This window comes from Tachyglossus aculeatus, chromosome 1 (genome assembly GCF_015852505.1).
Source record: "Tachyglossus aculeatus isolate mTacAcu1 chromosome 1, mTacAcu1.pri, whole genome shotgun sequence".
NCBI lineage: Eukaryota > Metazoa > Chordata > Mammalia > Monotremata > Tachyglossidae > Tachyglossus > Tachyglossus aculeatus.
The window spans coordinates 64554608-64578901 of NC_052066.1; the positions used below are offsets into that span (position 1 = coordinate 64554608).

Consider the following 24294-nt stretch of genomic DNA (forward strand, 5'->3'; position numbering starts at 1 on the left):
TTGTCAACCCCACCTCCACTCACTTACTCCCTGTCCACCTCCGCTCACCCACACACATCCCACACTCTTACCTCCCTCCATTCCCCACAGCACCTGCATATATGTATATATGTTTGTACATATTTGTTACTCTATTTATTTATTTATTTTACTTGTACATATCTATTCTATTTATTTTATTTTGTTAGTATGTTTGGTTTTGTTCTCTGTCTCCCCTTTTTAGACTGTGAGCCCACTGTTGGGTAGGGACTGTCTCTATATGTTGCCGACTTGTACTTCCCAAGCGCTTAGTACAGTGCTCTGCACACAGTAAGCGCTCAATAAATATGATTGATGATGATGATGATGACCAAGAGCTCCAAAACTGGCCATTACTACCACCCTGGCCGGTCAGATAATTTTCAAATTGCCTGGCCCTCAGCCCTGTTTTCTGGGGAATATAAATATAAATATAAATGTTTATATATAATATAAACATATAAATTTGTTTGTACATATTTATTACTCCATTTATTTATTTATTTTACTTGTACATACCTATTCTATTTATTTTATTTTGTTAGTATGTTTGGTTTTGTTGTCTGTCTCCCCCTTTTAGACTGTGAGCCCACTGTTGGGTAGGGACTGTCTCTATATGTTGCCGACTTGGACTTCCCAAGCGCTTAGTACAGTGCTCTGCACGCAGTAAGCACTCAATAAATACGATTAATTGATTGATTTTATTTTACTTGTACATATCTATTCTATTTATTTTATTTTGTTAGTATGTTTGGTTTTGTTCTCTGTCTCCCCCTTTTAGACTGTGAGCCCACTGTTGGGTAGGGACTGTCTTTATATGTTGCCAACTTGTACTTCCCAAGCGCTTAGTACAGTGCTCTGCACACAGTAAGCGCTCAATAAATACGATTGATTGATTGATTGATTGATTGATTGGAGACCCAGGGACAGATTCTAGTTTGGCTTCGGGAGAAACCAAGGTTGGTGAGACCTGAGGCCCGAGAGGTGAGTGCTAATTTTCGTGACTGCACTCCAGAGGCATTTGAAATAAATGTAAATGTTGGAAAGGAGAATTCATTCCATCGTATTTATTGAGCGCTTACTGTGTGCAGGACACTGTACTAAGCGCTTGGGAAGTACAAGTTGGCAACATATAGAGATGGTCTCTGCCCAACAATGGGCTCACAGTCTAGAAGACTGTCCCTGAGAATGAGAGTGGCAACTTTCTCCATCTGCTTAGCTCTAATTTGATTTCCTCGCTAATGGGTGGAAAATTGATCCTTTTACAAATCAGAAACTTGGTCAGAAATACAAATCCCCACGTCACGAGAATATGAGAGGCTGCTCTTATGTTACCGAACGAGAGGAAATGGACTTAAATTGCACCGAGGAGGAATTCTCTTATCCGTAAGGCTGACTATCTTGGCTGTAAGGGTGACTCAGTGTTGAAACAGGCTACGGAGGGAGGCTGTGGAATCTCCAGCCTGGGGGATCTTTAAATATACCTTAGACAGCGAGTCCTTCCTTTTTTTCTTTCCTCAGTGATACTTACTAAGCACTTACTATTTGCCAGGGACTGTACTAAGCACTGGGGTAGTTACAAGACAATCAGGTTAGACACAGTCCATGTCTCACGTGGGGCTCACGATCTTAATCTCATTTTACAGGTGAGGTCACTGAGGCACAGAGAAGTGAAGAATAATAATAGACTGTGATCTTGTTGTCTAGACTGTGAGCTCACTGTGGGCAGGAATGTGTCTGTTGTTATATTGTACTCTCCCAAGTGCTTAGTACAGAGCTTTGCACACAGCAAGGGCTCAAAAAATATGATTGAATGAATGAATAAATGAATAATAATAATTGTGGCATTGTTATTATTATCACAGTGTTTGTTAAGTGCTTATTATGTGCCAAGCACTGTTCTAAGTGCTGAATTAGGTAAGCACTTAACTGTGTGCCAGGCACTGTACTAAGCACTTTGAGGGATATCTCCCCCTCTCCCCCTCCTCCCCCTCTCCATCCCCCCCGCCTTACCTCCTTCCCCTCCCCACTGCACCTGTATATATGTATATATGTCTGTATGTATTTATTACTCTATTTATTTATTTATTTTATTTGTACATACTTATTCTATTTTATTTTGTTAATATGTTTTGTTTTGTTGTCTGTCTCCCCCTTCTAGACTGTGAGCCCACTATTGGGTAGGGAACGTCTCTATATGTTGCCAACTTGTATTTCCCAAGCGCTTAGTCCAGTGCTCTGCACACAGTAAGTGCTCAATAAATACGATTGAATGAATGAATGAATGAAATCAGGCTGGACAGAGTCCCTTTCCCAGGTGGAGCTAACACTTTCAATCCCCATTTTACAGATGAGAAAATCGAGTCACAGGGAAGTGAAATGATTTGCCTAAGGCATTTGCCAACAAATACCACAATTATTATTATTATTATCCCCAACTTCTCTCCCCCCACCACACTCCAGGACTTTTAACCAATAATAATAATAGTGATAATAATCATCACACTGATGATGGTATTTATTAAACTAGGCGCCAAGCTCTTATACTAGAGAGAGGCAGTGTGGCTCAGTGGAAAGAGCCCAGGCTTGGGAGTCAGAGGTTATGGGTTCGAATTCCGGCTCCGCCACTTGTCAGCTGTGTGACTTTGGGCAAGTCACCTCACTTCTCTGTGCCCCATCTGTAAAATGGGGATGAAGACTGTGAACCCCACGTGGGACAATCTGATCACCTTGTTTCCCCCCCAGCGCTTAGAACAGTGTCTGGCACATAGTAAGTGCTTAACAAATGCCAATATTATTATTATTATTACTATTATTAAGGTCACACAACTGACAAGTGGCAGAGCCAGGATTAGAACCTAGGTCCTGTGACTCTTTGGTTTATTTCTCTTTCCACCGGGCCACGTTCCTTCTACTATAGTTAAGTAGACTTGGCCCAGGCCTCCTGGAAGGACAGTTCCTAGATGGAAGTTTGGAAAAGGAGAGCGATCTCACTTTATCAGCAGCCCGGTCTAGGAAGGTTTCCATGAAATGAGGTGATTTGAGGAGGGTCTTGAAGGAGGGACAGAAGAAGGCTTGGTGGATGGAAAGAAAGAGGGTCTTGAAGGAGGGATGGCAGATGAACTCGATCACTCTGTTCACTTTGGTTTCTCCATCTGACGAAATCCAGTCGTCTAATCTAGTCTCAGACCTCCCCAGAGCTGGGTGACATCAAGGGAGATGTACTTGTTGTGGGCAAGGAATGTGTCTGTTTATTGTTACATTGGACTCTTCCAAACACTTAGTACAATGCTCTGCACACAATAGGCGCTCAGTGATTGAATGAATGAATTCTCACCTTCCACTTGCTGTGCATAAAGCATTTTGAGCTCTCGGGAAGAAAAAAACTACTTGATGCTAAAGGAACAGCTGAAATTTGTGCCATTCATTACCCAACAGCAAAGGAAGAAAGGAAAAGGGATCATCTAGTAGCACGGCCCAGTGGTTAAGAGCCCGGGCTTGGGAGTCAGAGAACGTGGGTTCTAATCCCGGTTCTGCCACTTGTCTGCTGAGTGACCTTGGGAAAGTCACTTCACTTCTCTGTGCCTCAGTTATCTCATCTGTAAAGTGGGGATTAAGACTGTGAGCCCCAAGTGGGACAACCTGATTACCTTGTATCCTCCAGCACTTAGAACAGTGCTTGGCACTCAGTAAGTGCTTAACAAATACCATAGTATTATATTATTACAATTATTATTACCTAGACTGGTGAATGCAGGGCACATACAGGGAGAAGCAGCTGTGGCCTAGAGGAAGGAATACAGGCCTGGGAGTCAGGAGACCTGGGTTCTAATCCTGCTCTGCACTTACCTGCTGCGTGACCTTGGGCAACTCTGTGCCTCAGTTCCCTCATCTGCAAAATAGGCATTCAGTATCTGTCCTCCCTCCTACTTAGACCGCGAACCCCATGATTATCTTGAATCTACCCCATCGCTCAGTGTGATAACCCTGACCCTGAATATCAATCAATCATATTTATTGAGCACTTACTGTGTGCAGAGCACTGTACTAAGCGCTTGGGAAGTACAGGTTGGCAACATATAGAGACGGTCCCTACCCAACAGTGGGCTCACAGTCTAGAAGGGGGAGACAGTCTAGAAGGGGGTGGCAGGAAGCAGCGCTTGTCCATTACAGTGCAACAGGGAAATACATTAAAATTTGCGTAGAAACGCGAGTGCTGAGGTTAGGAAAAAGGCACATCAGTATGTATCACATAAGTTGACTGCGTCGCCTAATGGATAAGACATCTGATTCGGATCAGAAGATCGAGGGTTCGTATCCCTTCGTGGTTATATTGCTTTTATTTTATAGAGAAGCAGCGTGGCTCAGTGGAAAGAGCCCAGGCTTGGGAGTCAGACGTCATGGGTTCAAACCCCAGCCCCGCCACTTGTCAGCTGTGTGACTTTGGGCAAGTCACTTTACTTCTCTGAGCCTCAGTTCCCTCATCTGTAAAATGGGGATTAAGACTATGAGCCCCACATGGGACAACCTGATCACTTTGTATCCCCCCCCCCCCAGCGCTTAGAACAGTGCTTTGCACATAGTAAGTGCTTAACAAATGCCAACATTATTATTATTATTCTCTGTGCCTCAGTTACCTCATCTGTAAAATGGGGATTAAGACTGTGAGCCCCCCGTGGGACAACCTGATCACCTTGTAACCTCCCCAGTGCTTAGAACAGTGCTTTGCACGTAGTAAGTGCTTAATAAATGCCATCATTATTATAAGGTGTCTGATTCGGATTGGAAGATTGAGGGTTCCTATCCCTTCATGGTTATATTGCTTTTATTTTATAGAGAAGCAGCGTGGCTCAGCTAAAAGAGCACGGGCTTGGGAGTAGGAGGTCATCGGTTCTAATTCCACCTCCGCCACTGTTGGCTGTATGACTTTGGGCAAATCACTTATCTTCTCCGTGCCTCAGTTACCTCATCTGTAAAATGGGGATTAGGACTTTGAGCCCCAAGTGGGACAACCTGATTACCTTGTAACCCCCCAATGCCTAGAACAGTGCTTGGCACATAGGAAGTGCTTAACTAATAATAATAATAATAATAATAATAATAATAATAATAATAATAATAATAATGATGGCATTTAAGTGCTTCCTATGTGCCAAGCACTATTAATAATAATAATAATAATGACATTTTTAAAGTGCTTACTATGTGCAAAGCACTGTTCTAAGTGCTGGGGGATACAAGGTAATCAGGTTGTGCCACATGGGCTCACAGGCTTAATCCCCATTTTGCAGATGAGGGAACTGAGGTACAGAGAAGTGAAGTGACTTGCCCAAAGTCACACAGCTGACAGTTGGCAGAGCTGGGATTAGAACCCCTGACTCCCAAGCCCGGGCTCTGTATTTTACTCCAGGTGGGTGCTGACTTGATGAGGCTGGAATGTTGTGAATTGATCAGAGGAGGCTTCCTGGAAGAAAAAATAAGTAAATAATAAGTTTTGTTTCCCTCTGAAAGCAAGGACACTCTTTGGGCCAACTAAGAGAAAGGATGGTCTACTAGCATCCATTTAAACCAAGATCCTGAAATCATTTGAGTTTTTCCTGACGGATCAATACTAATAATGATAATAATAGACTGTATCTCATGGGCAGGGAATGTGTCTGTTTAATAATAATCCTAATAATTTTTCATATTTGTTAAGCGTTAATATGTGCCAGGCATTGTACTGATTCCTCAAAAACCTCCAATGGTTACCGATCAATCTGCGCATCAGGCAGAAACTCCTCACCCTGGGCTTCAAGGCACTCCATCACCTCGCCCCCTCCTACCTCACCTCCCTTCTCTCCTTCTACTGCCCAGCCCACACCCTCCGCTCCTCCACCGCTAATCTCCTCACTGTACCTCGCTCTCGCCTGTCCCGCCATCGACCCCCGGCCCACGTCCTCCCCCGGGCCTGGAATGCCCTCTCTCCCTCTGCCCATCCGCCAAGCTCGCTCTCTTCCTCCCTTCAAGGCCCTGCTGAGAGCTCACCTCCTCCAGGAGGCCTTCCCAGACTGAGCCCCTTCTTTCCTCTCCCCCTCGTCCCCCTCTCCATCCCCCCGTCTTACCTCCTTCCCTTCCCCACAGCAGCTGTATATATGTATATATGGTTGTACATATTTATTACTCTATTTATTTATTTATTTATTTATTTTACTTGTACATTTCTATCCTACTTATTTTATTTTGTTGGTATGTTTGGTTCTGTTCTCTGTCTTCCCCTTTTAGACTGTGAGCCCACTGTTGGGTAGGGACTGTCTCTATGTGATGCCAATTTGTACTTCCCAAGCGCTTTGTACAGTGCTCTGCACATAGTAAGCGCTCAATAAATACGATTGATTGATTGATTGATTGATTGATTGCTGGGGTAGATTTAAGCAAATAGGGTTGGACACAGTCCCTGTCCCACATGGGGCTCCCAGTCTCAATCCCCATTTTACAGACGAGGTAACTGAGGCCCAGAGAAGTAAAGTGACTTGCCTGCAGTCACACAGCAGACAGGTGGCAGAGTCACAATTAGAACACATGACCTTCTGACTCCCAGCCCTGGGCTCTATTCACTATGCCATATTGTACTCTCCCAAACACTTAGTACAAATACAATTGACTGAATTGTGGTATTTGTTAAGCGCTTACTATGTGTGAAGCACTGTACTAAGCACCGGGGTAGATTCAAGATAATCAGGCCCCACATGGGGCTCACAGTCTAAGTAGGAGGACTCACAGATACTGATTCCCCATTCTGCAGGTGAGGGAACCGAGGCCCAGAGAGATGAAGTGATTAACTTCGCTTGTTTGAGAAACAGCGTGAGTTACTGGAAGGAGCCCAGGCTTGGGAATCAGAGGCTGTGGGTTCTAATTCCTACTCGGCCACGTGGTAGCTGTGTGACTTTGGGCAGGTCACTTTAACTTCTCTGGGCCTCAGTTACCTCATCTGTAAAATGGGGATGAAGGCGGTGAGCCCCACGTGGGACAGCTTGATAACCTTGTATGTACCCCAATGCTTAGAACAGTAGTAAGCGCTTTAACAAATACTATTATTATTATTATTATTCATTCAGTCAGTCAGTCAGTCATATTTATTGAGCACGTACTGTGTGCAGAGCACTGTACTAAGCACTTGGGAAGTACAAGTTATTATTATTATTATTATTATTAACTGTCCCATCCTTGTAGCTCCCGCCACCAGAGCAGGATCATTAAGGGTTGGCATTGACCATCGGCATCTGGTGGGCTGGGTTTCCAGGCTAGGCACCCCAGACTGAGCCCCCTTTTTCCTCTCCCCGTCCCCATCCCCCCCGCCCTACCTCCTTCCCCTCCCCACAGCACTTGTACAAATGTTTGTACAGATTTATTACTCTATTCATTTTACTTGTACATATTTACTATTCCATTTATTTTGTCAATGATGTGCATCTAGCTTTACTTCTATTTATTCTGATGACTTGACACCTGTCCACATGTTTTGTTTTGTCTGTCTCCTCCTTCTAGATTGTGAGCCCGTTTTTTTTTTTTATTATATAATGGCATTTATTAAGCGCTTACTAAGTGCAAAGCACTGCTCCGTTGTTGGGTAGGGACCGTCTCTATATGTTGCCAACTTGTACTTCCCAAACGCTTAGTCCAGTGCTCTGCACACGGTAAGCGCTCAATAAATACGATTGAATGAACGAATGAATGAACAGCCCCTGCTTTCCTTGCCTCTGCAGAATGTGAAGGATGACGGGCAGCACGCTTGGAGACTGAAGCACTTCAAAAAACCGGCCTATTGCAACTTCTGCCGCACGATGCTTCTGGGAGTCCGGAAACAGGGCCTCTGCTGCTCATGTGAGTGATAAGGAGAAGCAGCGTGGCTCAGTGGAAAGAGCCCGGGCTTTGGAGCCAGAGGTCATGGGTTCAAATCCCGGCTCCGCCACTTGTCAGCTGTGTGACTTTGGGCAAGTCACTTCACTTCTCTGGGCCTCAGTTACCTCATCTGGAAAATGGGGATTAATTAAGACTGTGAGCCCCCCGTGGGACAACTTGATCACCTTGTAACCTCCCCGGCGCTTAGAACAGTGCTTTGCACATAGTAAGCACTTAATGAATGTCATCATTATTATTATTATTATACGGCGCCTTCCTCACTCCAAAAGCCTCCTCCTTACTGCTGGTCATCTTCCACCTGGAGAACCGTGGCTTGGGGCCGAGGGGTTGTTGATTTCTCCCAAGAGAAGCAGCGTGGCTCAGTGGAGAGCAGCCTGGGCTTTGGAGTCAGAGGTCATGGGTTCATATCCCGTCTCCACCAAATGTCAGCTGTGTGACTTTGAGCAAGTCGCTTAACTTCTCTGGGCCTCAGTTCCCTCATCTGTAAAATGGGGATGAAGACTGTGAGCCCCCTGTGGGACAACCTGATCTCCTTGTAACCTACCCAGCGCTTAGAACAGTGCTTTGCACATAGTAAGCGCTTAATAAATGCCATTAAAAATAAATAGGGCACAGGCCTGTGAGTCGAAGGACCTGGGTTCTAATCCCGGCTCCGCCACTTGTCTGCTGTGTGACTTTGGGCAAGTCACTTCACTTTTCTGGCCCTCATCTCTAAAATGGGGATTGAGACTATGAGCCCTACGTGGGACAGGGACTGTATCCAACCCCATTAGCTTGTTTCCACCCCAGCACTTGCACATAGTGTTTAAGAAATACCATAATTAACATTGTTATTATGTCTGCTGTGCAACCTTGGTCAAGTCACTTCACTTCTCTGGGCCTGAATTCCCTTATCTGTAAAATGGGGATTAAAAGGGTGAGCCCCATGTAGGACAGGAACTGTGTCCCACCTGATTCATTTGTGTCTACTGAGAACAGTGATTGGCACATACTAAGTGCTTAACAAGTACTGTTATTATTATTATCATTATTCTCCCTCTTCCCAAGTCCATGGGGGCTGCTGCCATTTTCTTCCAGGTCTTCCCTGCCTCTTGGACTTTCTGTTAATTCAAAGTGGCCGCATTTCTAAAGCTTGGAGAGACCCCCTCTCTATGACTGTGCCTGGTATGTTGCCTAAGGCTTTAACCAATGCTTAGTACAGTGCTCTGCACACGGTAAACTCTCAATAAATGTGATTGAATGAATGAACCAAGCCTACCAGGACCCGAAAAAATAGTTAGGGTCATGCGGATGGGTTTCACACACCTCATGACTGGACTGTACCTTTTCAAGACTCCTAAATGTCTAATGAAATGTAATAAAAATGATGGCATTTATTAAGTGCTTACTATGTGCAAAGCACTGTTCTAAGCGCTGGGGAGGTTACAAGGTGATCAGGTTGTCCCACGGGGGGTTCACAGTCTTCATCCCCATTTTCCAGATGAGGTAACTGAGGCACAGAGAAGTGAAGTGACTTGCCCAAAGTCACACAGTTGACAAGTGGCGGAGGCGGGATTTGAACCCATGATCTCTGACTCTAAAGCTGTCTCTATGTGATGCCAATTTGTACTTCCCAAGCGCTTAGTACAGTGCTCTGCACATAGTAAGCGCTCAATAAATACGATTGATTGATTGATTGATTGGAAAAGAGCCTGGGCTTTGGAGTCAGAGGTCATGGGTTCAAATCCCGGCTCTGCCAATTGTCAGCTGTGTGACTTGGGGCAAGTCACTTAACTTCTCTGTGCCTCAGTTCCCTCATCTGTAAGATGGGGATGAAAACTGTGAGACCCCGTGGGACAACCTGTAACCTCCCCAGTGCTTAGAACAGTGCTTTGCACATAGTAAGCACTTAATAAATCTTATTATTATTATTATTATTATTATTATTATTATTATTATTATTATTATTATTATTTCCACTGAGCCACGCTGCTTCTCTAGACATTAGAAATGTCTAATGAACCTGTCACTAATCCAATACCTCCGGGTGGGAGAGGGGTGTGGGTAAGGGCATCCCCTAAAATTCCCCTGCCCCTGCCCAAGACGAGAATTAGTATCTCTGAGTGACCGTCAGTTCATTCATTCATTCAATCGTATTTATTGAGCGCTTACTGTGTGCAGGGCACTGTACTAAGCGCTTGGGAAGTACAAGTCCCAAGCTCCGAATTCATGCTTCCCACGTAGATTAAAATTCATACTTTCCCAGAGCCTGATTTCTTTTAGGGTTGGCTTGATTTCTGCCCAAGCCCTGGGAGTATTGGCTTGTGCCGATACGCATGGTTAACACAATATATTGGAGTGGGGAGAACGTCTTTGTGGTGGATGTGTTCTGCTTCAGTGATTGTGCATTGAGGGAGGTGGAGGGTGTTTAGGAAGAATGAGTCACACGTTGGAACTTTAGGCCCAGTACCCAGTAATTGCCCTTGTAACTTATTTTCTTTGTCTTTTATTGTTTTTGATTCTTTATTGTTTTTGTTTCTTTATTGTTTCATCTTTCTGCGTCCATCCGCTGTTGGGTAGGGACTGTCTCTATATGTTGCCAACTTGTACTTCCCAAGTGCTTAGTACAATTAGAACAGTGCTTTGCACATAGTAAGCGCTTAAGAAATACCAACAACAAAAATGCTCTGCACACATTAAGCACTCAGTAAATACGATTGAATGAATGAATGAATCGCCAACCCTCCCCCGACTTTTATTCTTGGATTGTAAGCCTCCTGAGGGCCAGAGACCATGTCTAAATTCTCATCCATGTTTATTTTTTTTTCCCCGAGTTTACTTACGTGCTTGGCCCACAGTAATGCTTAATTAAAATGCTATTACCGCCATCAGGACTGTGAGTGAATGTATTTCAGACAAATAATACCAAGCTTTTTTCCATGTACAATTCTCTTAGCAACCACCCCTAAAACTCTGGATTTGCTCTGTCACACCCCCAGATAGATAACTCATGGCAACTATCCCTCTCTCCTCTCTCTAGTTTGTAAATATACAGTCCACGAGAGGTGCGTATCCAAAGAGATCGCGGCATGCATCAGCACTTATGTGAAATCCAAAAAGAACACCCATGTAAGCAGAACCTCGGGTTCCCATTTTCTTTACTTTGCCTGGTGGGGTTGGGGGGGAGGGGGTCAAAGGTCAGGAAAGGAAATTAGGAAGCGTGTCAATCTGGTGGTGGTTCATCAGGACAACTCACAGAGGATGTGGAGTGACATTCTGGCAACCTGCCTGAGATACTTTGACACCAGAAAACACGGGGGAGGATTGGGTGGGAGTGAAAGGCACGGGGACTTTTTTTAGATCTATTATTTTGGTCCTAAGTCCCCGCCAGATGACAGGAGATGAACGCGGGCCCTTGTGGATTTGTAACTGTGGCGTGGCACAAATCATATCATCCCTGGGCGGGAAGGGGACGTCGAGGGGTCAGCGAGTCCAACCCTTCGGTCGCAGGCGGGACGACTGCTCAACCATTTCAGGAAGAGAGCTGCCTCCCTTTGTTTTGAAAATTCTCCACAGGAAACCTCTAGGTCTCTTACCCAGGGTTGACCGGATCTCCTAGTGTGATGGTTTCCAAAGTAGTTGTTTTTTGTTTGGTTTGACGGGGAAACTTGACTCAGGTTCCTCAAGAGAGTTCATCCTTAGGAGATCGGCGGTACTGAGGGACCCCTTTGACATGAGAGCGTTTTCTCCCGTCCCCCACCTACGGCGCTTTCCACCTTGGGCCCTAAACTGCCTGCTTCCAGTGATCCTTCCTTCCCCCACATTCAGAATCCACCTTAAATATCATCATCATCAATCGTATTTATTGAGCGCTTACTATGTGCAGAGCACTGTACTAAGTGCTTGGGAAGTACAAATTGGCAACATATAGAGACAGTCCCTACCCAACAGTGGGCTCACAGTCTAAAAGGGGGAGACAGAGAACAAAACCAAACATACTAACAAAATAAAATAGAATAGATATGTACAAACAAAATAAATAAGTAGAGTAATAAATATGTACAAACATATATACATATATACAGGTGCTGTGCGGAAGGGAAGGAGGTAAGATGGGGCCTAATGCATAATGCATAATGGCCTAGTAGTGGTTAGGGACCGTCTCTATATGTTGCCAACTTGTACTTCCCAAGCGCCTAGTACAGTGCTATGCACACAGTAAGCGCTCAATAAATACGATTGAATGAATGAATAAATAGTGGATAGAGCTCGGGTCCGGGATTCAGAAGGTCATGAGTTCTAATCCCGGCTCTGCCACTTGTCTGCTGTGTGGCCTTGGGCAAGTCAATTCACATCTCTGCCCCTCAGTTCCCTCATCTGTAAAATGGGGATTGAGACTGCGAGCCCCACCTGGGACGGACTGTGTCCAACCCAATTTGCTTATATATACCTCAGCGTTTAATACAGTGCCTGGCACATTGTAAGTGCTTAACAAATACCGCAAGTATTATTATATAAGCCCACTTCCTCCGGGAAGCTTAACTTAATCAAATGGAGAAGGAAGAAGGTTCTCACCCGTTGGACTCCGAGTCTGTTCTCACCAGCTTTCTTTCAAATTGAACAACAGATGCAGAAAAGCCAAAGTGACGTACGTGATTGTCCGTCTGGCTTTATTCGCACGTCAAGGCTCGGAAGAGCCTGTGGGTGCTGGGCTCATGACCCAGAACCTAACAGGAAGATAGAGAAGCAGTGTGGCTCAGTGGACGAGAGCACGGGCTTTGGAGTCAGAGGTCATGGGTTCAAATCCCAACTCTGCCAATTGTCAGCTGTGTGACTTTGGGCAAGTCACTTCACTTCTCTGGGCCTCAGTTACCTCATCTGTAAAATGGGGATTAAGACTGTGAGCCCCCCATGGGACAACCTGATCACCTTGTAACCTCCCCAGCGATTAGAACAGTGCTTTGCAGATAGTAAGCGCTTAATAAATGCCATTAAAAAAAAGGAAGGTCCTCGGTAGCTATTAAGAAGCAGCGTGGCCTCGTGGAAAAAAGCAATCTTGGGATTCAGAGGATATGGGTTCTAATCCTGGCTCTGCCACATGTCTGCTGTGTGACCTTGGGCAAGTCACTTCACTTCTCTGGGCCTCAGTCTCCTCATCTGTAAAATGAGGACTAAAGCTGTGAGCTCCGGGTGGAACACGGATTGTGTCCTACCTGGTGATCTTGGACCTGCCCCAACACTTAGTACAGTTCCTGGCATCTAATAAGTGTTTGGCATAGTGGATAGAGCGTGGGCCTGGGAGTAAGAAGGTCACGGATTCTAATCCCTGCTCTGCCACTTGTCGGCTGTGTGACCTTGGGTAAGTCACTTCACTTCTCTGCGCCTCAGTTACCTCATCTGTAAAATGGGGATTGAGACTGGGAGCCCCATGTGGGACAGGGAATATGTCCAATCTGATTTGCTCGTATCCCACCCCAGCGCTTAGTACAGTGCCTGGTACTTAACAAATACCATAATTATTATTAAATACTATTTTTTAAAAAAAGGCAAGCTCCGTCAGGGCCTCTTCCTACAACCTGGGGATCCTGGTTCCTGTTCTGATGGTTCTCCCCTGGTCTTGTTCCCTTCCTGTCCGCAGGTGATGCAGCACGCGTGGGTCGAAGGAAACTCCCCAGTTAAATGCGACCGGTGCCACAAAAGTATCAAATGCTACCAGGGTATTACTGGGCTACACTGCGTATGGTGCCAAATCACAGTGAGTTGGATCTTGAATGTGGTTGGTCTACTTAAGGGTCCTTTTTTTTGACCAGGGAGAAGGATGTGGGTAGGTTTAGGGGGTGGTAGTGAACCTTTTCTCTCAGGGTCGCGCCTGGAGAGCTTCTAGTCCTCTACCAGTCTCGACTATGGGAGGAAGAGTCAAGAAGAGGCTATCCCTTCTGGACTACTGCATCAGCCTTCTCTCTGATCTCCCATCCTCGTGTCTCTCTCCACTCCAATCCATACTTCATGCTGCTGCCCGGATTATCTTTGTCCAGAAACGCTCTGGGCATATCACTCCCCTCCTCAAAAATCTCCAGTGGCTACCAATCAATCTGCACATCAGGCAGAAACTCCTCGCCCTCGGCTTCAAGGCTGTCCATCCCCTCGCCCCCTCCTCCCTCACCTCCCTTCTCTCCTTCTCCAGCCCAGCCCGCACCCTCCGCTCCTCTGCCGCTAATCTCCTCACCGGGCCTCGTTCTCGCCTGTCCCGCCGTCGACCCCCAGCCCACGTCATCCCCCGGGCCTGGAATGCCCTCCCTCTGCCCCTCCGCCAAGCTAGCTCTCTTCCTCCCTTCAAGGCCCTGCTGAGAGCTCACCTCCTCCAGGAGGCCTTCCCAGACTGAGCCCCTTCCTTCCTCTCCCCCTCGTCCCCCTCTCCATCCCCCCCATCTTACCTCCTTCCCTTCCCCACAGCACCTGTATATATGTATATATGTTTGTACATATTTTTCTTACTCTATTTATTTATTTATTTTATTTGTACATATCTATTCTATTTATTTTATTTTGTTAGTATGTTTGGTTTTGTTCTCTGTCTCCCCCTTTTAGACTGTGAGCCCACTGTTGGGTAGGGACTGTCTCTATATGTTGCCAATTTGTACTTCCCAAGTGCTTAGTACAGTGCTCTGCACATAGTAAGCGCTCAATAAATGATTGATGATTGATGAAGAGGCCTACCCATTCTAGTCCTAGCTTGGCCAGTGGCTAGCGAGTGGAAGGCAATCTGCTACAAGTCAAAACTCACCCGTGGGAGAGAGTCGAGGGCAGAGACTCAAGCTTACTGCGTGGAAGGTCAACTGCTTCCGTATTTTTACCAAGAAAACTCTACTGATACACTACCAGAACGATTGCAGATGGAGGTGGGGCGTTCTGGGAGAGATCAGTCCATGGCGTCGTTATGGTCGGACACGACTCGACAGCATAAGACAACAAGAACAAGTGAATCTCTCCCAAAGGCTGTAGACAAGGGTGGGCTATCCAGTGGGCCACCATGAGAGTGCCAACTTGTACTTCCCAAGCGCTTAGTACAGTGCTCTTCACACAGTAAGCGCTCAATAAATCCGATTGATTGATTGATTGATTGCCCGAATGCTCTCTGGGCTAGAATGACCCATGATGAGGCCTTTGGGGTAGCCCAGACCCCCTCTGCTGACTAATAATAATAATAATAATGATGATGGTATTTGTTAAGCGCTTACTATGTGCAAAGCACTGTTGTAAGTGCTGAGAAGGTGACAAGATGATCAGGTTGTCCCACGGGGGGCTCACAGTCTTCATCCCCATTTTCCAGATGAAGTAACTGAGGCACAGAGAAGTTAAGTGACTTGCCCAAAGTCACACAGCTGACAGTTGGCAGAGCCGGGATTTGAACCCACGACCTCTGACTCCAAAGCCCGGGCTCTTTCCACTGAGCCACGCTGCTTCTCGTGACTACACCTGCAAAGCAGCAGAGCCTCACAGATAGAGCATGGCACTGGAGGCAGGAGGCCTGGGTTCTCATCCTAGCTCCACCACTTGCCTGCTGGGTGACCTTGGGCAAGTCGCTTCACTTTTAGAGGCCTCCATTTCCTCCTCTGCAAAATGGGGATGAAATAGTTGTTTTCCCTACCCCATCGATTGCTAAGGACTGTGCCTGACCTGGTTATCTTGTATCTACCACAGTGCTTGGCACAAAGTAAGTGCTTAACAATAAGTATTATCAGTATTATTATTACTATCTTTTCCCCTGGGATGCTTCCTGAACCTATCAGGTAGCAGGAAATCATGAGCCCTGTGAAAAGTCAGTGGCATTATCTGCTTCCACTCAACTTTCTGCTCCAACTCAACTAATAATAGCAATAATAATAATAATAATAATTGTGGGATATTTCTGATAGTCATGGGATGCCTTCCCACCCCCCAACCTGTGGCCATATCCCTCCCAGATCTATGGGTGCTTATGGACCTATGGGTTTATGTTAAAACTAGAGGAACTAAGGCATAAAGAAACAAAGTAACTTTTTTGAAGTAAGCACTTATGTGTCAGGCACTGTGTTAAGTGTTGGTGTAGATAATAATAATAATAATGATGGTATTTGTTTAGCACTGACGATGTGCCAAGCACTGTTCTAAGCGCTGGGATAGATTAAAGGCAATTACGTTGTCCCACGTCACGCTCTGAATCCCCATTTTACAGATGAGGTAACTGAGAGACAGAGAAGCGAAGTGGCTTGCCCAAAGTCACACAGCTGACAAGTGGCGGAGTCAGGATTAGAACTCATGACCTCTGACTCCCAAGCCCGGATGCTCTCCATTAAGCCACACTGCTTCAGTCGATCAGTTTGGACACAGTCCATGTCCCATATGGGGTTCATAAGTCTTAACCCCATTTTACAGTTGAGGTATCTGAGGCACAGAGAAGTTAAGTGACTTGCCCAGGGCCACACAGCAGGCAAGTGGCAGAGCCACGATTAGAACCCAGGTCCTTCTGACAACCAGGCTCGTGTTCTATCCACAAGGTCACATGTCTGTCACGCTACTTAGTAACTTGCCTAAGAACATGCCATGGCTTTATCCACACTAGACAAATCGAAGAAATATTTCGTACAGCCCCTTTTATTCGTGGGCCAAACTTGAGCAGAGAATCTGTAGCAAATGCCAGCAGTCCCTTGAGCAGATGTCACTGGGGTCCAAAGCCCACCCAAAGCCATCCTGCTGTCATTCTGCGGCTGATAGCCTTGGGCAACTAGTCAATCAATGGAATTTATTAATAATAATAATAATAATAATAATAATGACATTTATTAAGCATCTACTATGTGCAAAGCACTGTTCTAAGCACTGGGGAGGTTACAAGATGATCAGGTTGTCCCACATGAGGCTCACAGTCTTAATCCCCATTTTACAGATGAGGTCACTGAGGCACGGAGAAGTGAAGTGATTTGCCCAAAGTCACACAGCTGACAGTTGGAGGAGCTGAGATTTGAACCCATGATCTCTGACTCCAAAGCCCCAGCTGTTTCCATTGAGAGCTTATAGTCTAGCGGGGGAGACGGACATTCATATAAATAAAAAAGTGATTTGTAATATATAATTTAAGGAAGTGTACGTAACTGCTGCGGGGTTGGGGCTGGGGTGAATATCAAATGTCCAAAAGTCACAGATCCAAGTTCTTTGATGGCGCAGAGGGAGAGCCAGCTGGGGAAAGCAGGGCTAAATCAGGGAAGGCCTCTTGGAGGAGATTTGACCTTAGAAATGCTTTGAAGGTAGAGAGAGTGGTCGTCTGGTGGATGTGGAGGGTAAGGGAGTTCCAGGCTCAGGGCAGGACATGAGAAAGGGGTCGGTGGCGAAATAGATGAAATCGGGGCCCAGTGAGGAAGGTGATGGCAGAGGAGTGGAGTGTGTGGGCTGGGCTGCCTAACTGGCCAGCCTTGGAAATGTAGGGGAAGCAGGGGGTGGGGAGGAGCCAAGAACTGGCAAAAAGTGGCTCAACCTCTTAAAGACTCTCTCTCTCTCCCTCTCTTTCCACTTTTTCCCTTTCTTCCTCTCTCTCTTTCTCTCTCTTCCTCTTTATGCCTCTCTTGCTCATTCTCTTCCTCTCTCCCTGTCTTGTTCTCTCTAATGCTCTCTCCCTCTCCCTCCCTCGCACTTTCTCACTTTCTCTCCCTCCCTCACTCTCTCTCTCTCTTCCCCTCCCTCTCTCCCCCTCTCTCTCTTCCTCTCTGTATTGCTTGCTCCTTCTCTCTTGCTCATTCCCTTCTTCTCTCCCTGTCTTGCTGTCTCTGATGCTCTCTCTCCCTCTCCCTTCCTCATACGTTCTCTCCTCTCTATCTCACTTTTTCTCTCTCTTCATCTCTATGTCTCTCTTGGTCATTCTCTTCCTCTCCCTGTCTTGTTCTCTCTGATGTTCTCTCCCTCTCCCTCCGTCGCACTTTCTCACTCTCTCCCTCCCTCACTCTCTCTCTTCCCCTCCCTCTCTCTCTTCCTCTCTGTATTGCTTGCTCCTTCTCTCTTGTTCATTCCCTTCCTATCTCCGTCTTGCTCTCTCTGATGTTCTCTCTCCCTCCCTCACACTTTCTCTCCTCTCTCTCTCACACTCTCTCTTTCTCTCTCTCTTCCTCTTTATGCCTCTCTTGCTCATTCTCTTCCTCTCTCCCTGTCTTGTTCTCTCTGATGCTCTCTCCCTCTTCCTCCCTCGTACTTTCTCACTTTCTCTCCCTCCATCACTCTCTCTCTTCCCCTCCCTCTCTCTCCCCCCTCTCTCTTCCTCTCTGTATTGCTTGCTCCTTCTCTCTTGCTCATTCCCTTCCTCTCTCCCTGTCTTTCTCTCTCTGATGCTCTCTCTCCCTCTCCCTCCCTCATACGTTCTCTCCTCTCTATCTCACTCTTTCTCTCTCTTCATCTCTATGTCTCTCTTGTTTATTCTCTTCCTCTCTCCCTGTCTTTTTCTCTCTGATGCTCTCTCCCTCTCCCTCCCTCGCACTTTCTCACTCTCTCCCTCCCTCCCTCTCTCTCTCTTCCCCTCCCTCTCTCTCTTCCTCTCTATATTGCTTGCTCCTTCTCTCTTGCTCATTCCCTTCCTCTCTCCCTGTCTTGCTCTCTCTGATGCTCTCTCTCCCTCTCCCTCACACTTTCTCTCCTTCTCTCTACCTCACTCTCTCTTTCTCTCTCTCTTCATCCCTATGTCTCTCTTGCTCATTCTCTTCCTCTCCCCATCTTGTTCTCTCTGATGCTCTCGCCCTCTCCCTCCCTCACCCTTTCTCATTTTCTCTCCCTCGCTTGCTCTCTCTCTCTTCCCCTGCCTCTCTCTCCCCATCTCTTCCTCTCTCTGTATTGCTTGCTCCTTCTCTCTTGCTCATTCCCTTCCTCTCTCCATCTTGCTCTCTCTGATGCTCTCTTTCCCTCTTCCTCCCTCACACTTTCTCTCCTCTCTCTCACTCTCTCTTTCTCTCTTCCTCTCTATGTCTCTCTTGCTCATTCTCTTCCTCTCTCCCTGTCTTGTTCTCTCTGATGCTCTCTCCCTCTCCCTCCCTCACCCTTTCTCACTTTATCTCCCTCCCTCACTCTCTCTCTTCCCCCCTCTCCCTCTCCCCCCTCTCTCTTCCTCTCTCTGTATTGCTTGCTCCTTCTCTCTTGCTCATTCCCTTCCTCTCTCCCTGTCTTGCTGTCTCTGATGCGCTCTCTCCCTCTCCCTCCCTCACACTTTCTCTCTTTCTCTCTTTCTCTCACTCTCTCCCACCTCTAGCTTCACAACAAATGCGCCTCCCACATGAAGCCAGAGTGTGACGGCGGACACCTCAAGGACCACATTCTACTGCCTTCCTCCATATGCCCCGTCGTCCTGGTGAGTGCCTCGCAGTTCGCCCGCTATTTCCGGAGAAGTTTTGGAATCTCGGTTTTATCTTTCAAAAGCAACGATGGCGTCACTCAGCATTCCCACCATCTGGGCAGGCTAACCTCCCTCAGTGTCACTTCCAGGCCCCGCTCAGCCAGCTGATGAAGTTTGCAGTTGCTGATGACAGTCCTCTAGACTGTGAGCTCATTGTGGACAGGAATGGGTCTGTTTGTTGTTATATTGTAATAATAATAATAATAATGGCATTTGTTCGTTCATTCATTCATTCATTCAATCGTATTTATTGAGCGCTTACTGTGTGCAGAGCACTGTACTAAGCACTTGGGAAGTACAAGTTGGCAACATATAGAGACGGTCCCTACCCAACAGTGGGCTCACGGTCTAGAAGGGGGAGACAGAGAACAAAACAAAACATATTAACAAAATAAAAGAAATAGAATATGTACAAGTAAAATAAAGAAATAAATAGAGTAATAAATACATACAAACATATATACATATATACAGGTGCTGTGGGGAAGGGAAGGAGGTAAGGTGGGGGGGATGGAGAGGGGGAGGAGGGGGAGAGGAAGGAGGGGGCTCAGTCTGGGAAGGCCTCCTGGAGGAGGGCCATTTGTTAAGCACTTACTCTGTGCAGAGCACTGTTCTAAGCACTGGGGTAGATCACAGTCTCAATCCCCATTTTACAGATGAGGGAACTGAGGCACAGAGAAGTCAAGTAACTTGCCCAAAGTCACACAGCTGGTCAGTGGTGGAGGCGGGATTAGAACCCATGTCCTCTGACTCTCAAGCCCGGGCTCTTTCCACTATGCCACACTGCTTCTCTACCAAGTGCTCTCTTCCAAGTGCTTAGTGCTGTGCTTTGCACAGAGTAAGCACTTGATAAATAGGATTGGATGAATAAATGAACAGTGAGAGCTCAATAAATTTGGTTGACTGCCTGACAAATGTATGGAGGAACACATCGAGGTGGTTAAGATTTGGAAAGTTGCATGGCCACTCCTGAGCCTCTCTTGGGACCAGAGAGATGCTCTTTGAGTGGGGAGAGGGGGGCAGAGTGGGAGAGGATCAAGGTGGCTACGAACCAGTCATCTCAGCTTTCGTCACTGCTGTGAGAGTGATGAGGACTCCCCAGGCCCTACCAACTTGGAGATAAAAACCACTTCCTAGGACAGGGAGAGGGGGAAGGTGGAGGAAAGGAAACTCTGATCAATTCATTCATTCATTCATTCAATCGTATTTATTGAGCGCTTACTGTGTGCAGAGCACTGTACTAAGCGCTTGGGAAGTACAAGTTGGCAACATAGAGAGACGGTCCCTACCCAGCAACGGGCTCACAGTCTAGAAGGGGGAGACAATGTGGGGAGGAGTGAAAATTCTGCCTCTGACCTTCCACAAAGGATTGGGTAACTCAAATTTGGGGCAGGAGCAAGGACGACCCTCTGAGTTTCTGGGAGAATCATTCCCAGGGGAACGGTGCCCATATTGGGAGACGGGTACCGGCATCTGCCTCTAAATGAAACATTTTTCGGAGTTAGGAGAGTGTTGGACAGGAACTCCCCTCCCGACAGTCAACCTGATTTCTTAGTAATGATAATAATAATAGTGATGATAATGATGGTATTTGTTACAGCGTGGCTCAGTGGAAAGAACACAGGCTTTGGAGTCAGAGACCATGAGTTCGAATCCTGGCTCCACCACGTGTCTGCTGTGTGACCTTGGGCAAGTCACTTAACTTCTCTGAGCCTCAGTTCCCTCATCTGTAAAATGGGGATTAAGACTGTGAGCCCCATGTGGGACAACTTGATCACCTCGTATCCCTCCCAGCGCTTAGAACAGTGCTCTGCACATAGTAAGCGCTTAACAAATGCCATCATTATTATTATGTGTCAGGCACTATACGGAATGAGGGGGTGGGTACAGGTTAATCAGGTTGGACACAGTCCCCGTCCCACATGGGGCTCCGGGTCTTAAAGATGTCAGAGAAAGTAGACCCGGCCGGGGTCCGTGATGCTAGCCACCTCAGAAAATCCCTCCTTCCCCTCGAACCCCCACAGCCAGTGTCTGGAAAGAGGAGAAAGCGAGGATCAGGGCAACTCCGAGAATCCTATGCAGAAATCAGAGGACTCAGGAGAAGCAGAGTGGCCTAGTGGAAAGAGCCTATGGCTCAGAGAATGTCAGTTGTAATCCCGGCTCAGCCACACGTCTGCTGTGTGACCTTGGGCAAGTCCCTTCACTTCTCTGTGCCTCAGTTCCCTCATCTGTAAAATGGGGGTCAAGACCGTGAGCCCCATGTGGGACAGGGACTGGGTCCGACCCGATTTGCTTGTAATAATAATAATAATAATGATGGTGTTTGTTAAGCGCTTACTAGGTGCAAAGCACTGTTCTAAGCGCTGGGGAGGTTACAATGTGATCAGGTTGTCCCATGGGGGCTCACAGTTTTAATCCCCATTTTACAGATGAGGGAACTGAGGCACAGAGAAGTGAAGTGACTTGCCCAAAGTCACTCAGCTGACAGTTGGTGGAATCAGGATTTGAACCCATGACCTCTGACTCCAAAGCCTGGGCTCTTTCCACTGAGCCACGCTGCTTCTCAGCCTGCTTCTCAGCCTGGGTCTGGGAGTTGGAGGATGTAAATTCTAATCCCAGCTCAGCCACACGTCTGCTGTGTGACCTTGGGCAAGTCACTTCACTTCTCTGTGCCTCAGTTCCCTCATCTGTAAAATGGGGGTCAAGACCATGAGCCCCATGTGGGACAGGGACTGGGTCCGACCCGATTTGCTTGTATCCATCCCAGCACTTAGTACAGTAAGCACTTAACAAATACCACAATTATTATTATTACCTTGTATCTATCCCAGTGCTTAGAACAGTGCTTGTATTCATCCCAGCGCTTAGTACAGTAAGCACTTAACAAATAATAATAATAATAATAATGGCATTTATTAAGCACTTACTACATGCAAAGCACTGTTCTAAGCGCTGGGGAGGTTCCAAGGTGATCAGGTTGTCCCACGGGGGCCTCACAGTGTCAATCCCCATTTTACAGATGAGGCCACTGAGGCATAGAGAAGTGAAGTGACTTGCCCAAAGGCACACAGCTGACAATTGGCGGAGCCGGGATTTGAACCCATGAACTCTGACTCCAAAGCCCGGGCTCTTTCCACTGAGCCATGCTGCTTCCCTAACAAATACCACAATTATTATTGTTATTACCTTATATCTATCCCAGTGCTTAGAACAGTGCTTGGCACATAGTAAGAACTTAAAAACGCCGCAATTATTATTAACATTGTTATTATTATTACGTGGCAGAAAAGCCCCGTCAAAGAAAGCTCTCCCCCTGCCCTTAGTTATCAATCAATTGTATTTATTCATCATCATCATCAATCGTATTTATTGAGCGCTTACTGTGTGCAGAGCACTGTACTAAGCGCTTGGAAAGTCCAAGTTGGCAACATATAGAGACAGTCCCTAACCAACAGTGGGCTCACAGTCTCAAAGGGGGAGACAGAGAACAAAACCAAACATACTAACAAAATAAAATAAATAGAATAGATATGTACAAGTAAAATAAATAAATAGAGTAATAAATATGTACAAACATCTATACATATATACAGGTGCTGTGGGGAAGGGAAGGAGGTAAGATTGGGGGGGTATTTATTGAGCACTTACTGTGTGCAGAGCACTGTACTAAGCGCTTGGGAAGTCTAAGTTGGCAACATATAGAGACAGTCCCTACCCAACAGTGGGCTCACAGTCTCAAAGTGGGAGACAGAGAACAAAACCAAACATACTAACAAAATAAAATAAATAGAATAGATATGTACAAGTAAAATAAATAAATAGAGTAATAAATATGTACAAACTTCCATACATATATACAGGTGCTGTGGGGAAGGGAAGGAGGTAAGATTGGGGGGGGGGTATTTATTGAGCACTTACTGTGTGCAGAGCACTGTACTAAGCACTTGGGAAGTCCAAGTTGGCAACATATAGAGACAGTCCCTACCCAACAGCGGGCTCACAGTCTCAAAGGGGGAGACAGAGAACAAAACCAAACATACTAACAAAATAAAATAAATCGAATAGGTATGTACAAGTAAAATAAATAAATAAATAAATATATAAATAGAGTAATAAATATGTACAAACATCTATACATATATACAGGTGCTGTGGGGAAGGGAAGGAGGTAAGATGGGGGGGTATTTATTGAGCGCTTACTGTGTGCAGAGCACTGTACTAAGCACTTGGGAAGTACAAGCTTAGTTCTGTCTGCATCATCTTGGACCGTGTTGGTTTGAACGGAATCCTGGTGTTTCCTTTCTCCCAGGACAGACAGTCTCACACTCGGAAATCTGACAGTGACTCGCCAGCCAGTACCAGTCCGGATGACCCCTGCTGCCAGGCCTTCAAATTCAATACCACCACTGTGGATGGGCATGGACTGCAGGTATGTTGTATGTATCAAGCGCTTAGGACAGTGCTCTGCACATAGTAAGCGCTCAATAAATACGATTGATGATGATGATTGATGATGTGGCTCCGGCACCGTGGTGTCGCTACATGGCTGGCCGAAGAAGAGTCATGCACAAAGCAGCGTGGCCTGCGGGAAACAACACGGGCCCAAGGGCCTGAGAGCTCACCTCCTCCAGGAGGCTTTCCCAGACTGAGCCCCCTCCTTCCTCACCCGTCCTCCTCCTCCCCATCCCCCCGCCTTACCTCCTTCCCCTCCCCACAGCACCTGTATATATGTATAGGTGTTTGTACAGATTTTAGGGAAGCAGCGTGGCTCAGTGGAAAGAGCCCGGGCTCTGGAGTCAGAGGTCAGGGGTTCAAATCCTGACTCTGCCAATTGTCAGCTGTGTGACTTTAGGCAAGTCACTTCACTTCTCTGTGCCGCAGTTACCTCATCTGTAAAATTTGGATGAAGACTGTGAGCCCCATGTGGGACAACCTGATCACCTTGTATCCCCCCAGCACTTAGAACAGTGCTTTGCACATAGTAAGCG

General features: G+C 46.4%; 1 protein-coding gene across 1 annotated transcript in view; it reads left to right on the plus strand.

Moving 5' to 3' along the window:
* DGKG (diacylglycerol kinase gamma) overlaps nucleotides 1–24294 on the plus strand; it is a 459919-nt gene that overhangs the window by 182222 nt on the left and 253403 nt on the right. Inside the window, exons 11-15 of the mRNA XM_038750502.1 lie at nucleotides 7764–7881; nucleotides 10940–11028; nucleotides 13538–13654; nucleotides 19163–19261; nucleotides 23616–23735. Coding sequence (XP_038606430.1) covers nucleotides 7764–7881; nucleotides 10940–11028; nucleotides 13538–13654; nucleotides 19163–19261; nucleotides 23616–23735 — 543 coding nt within the window. The remainder of the gene's footprint in view (nucleotides 1–7763; nucleotides 7882–10939; nucleotides 11029–13537; nucleotides 13655–19162; nucleotides 19262–23615; nucleotides 23736–24294) is intronic.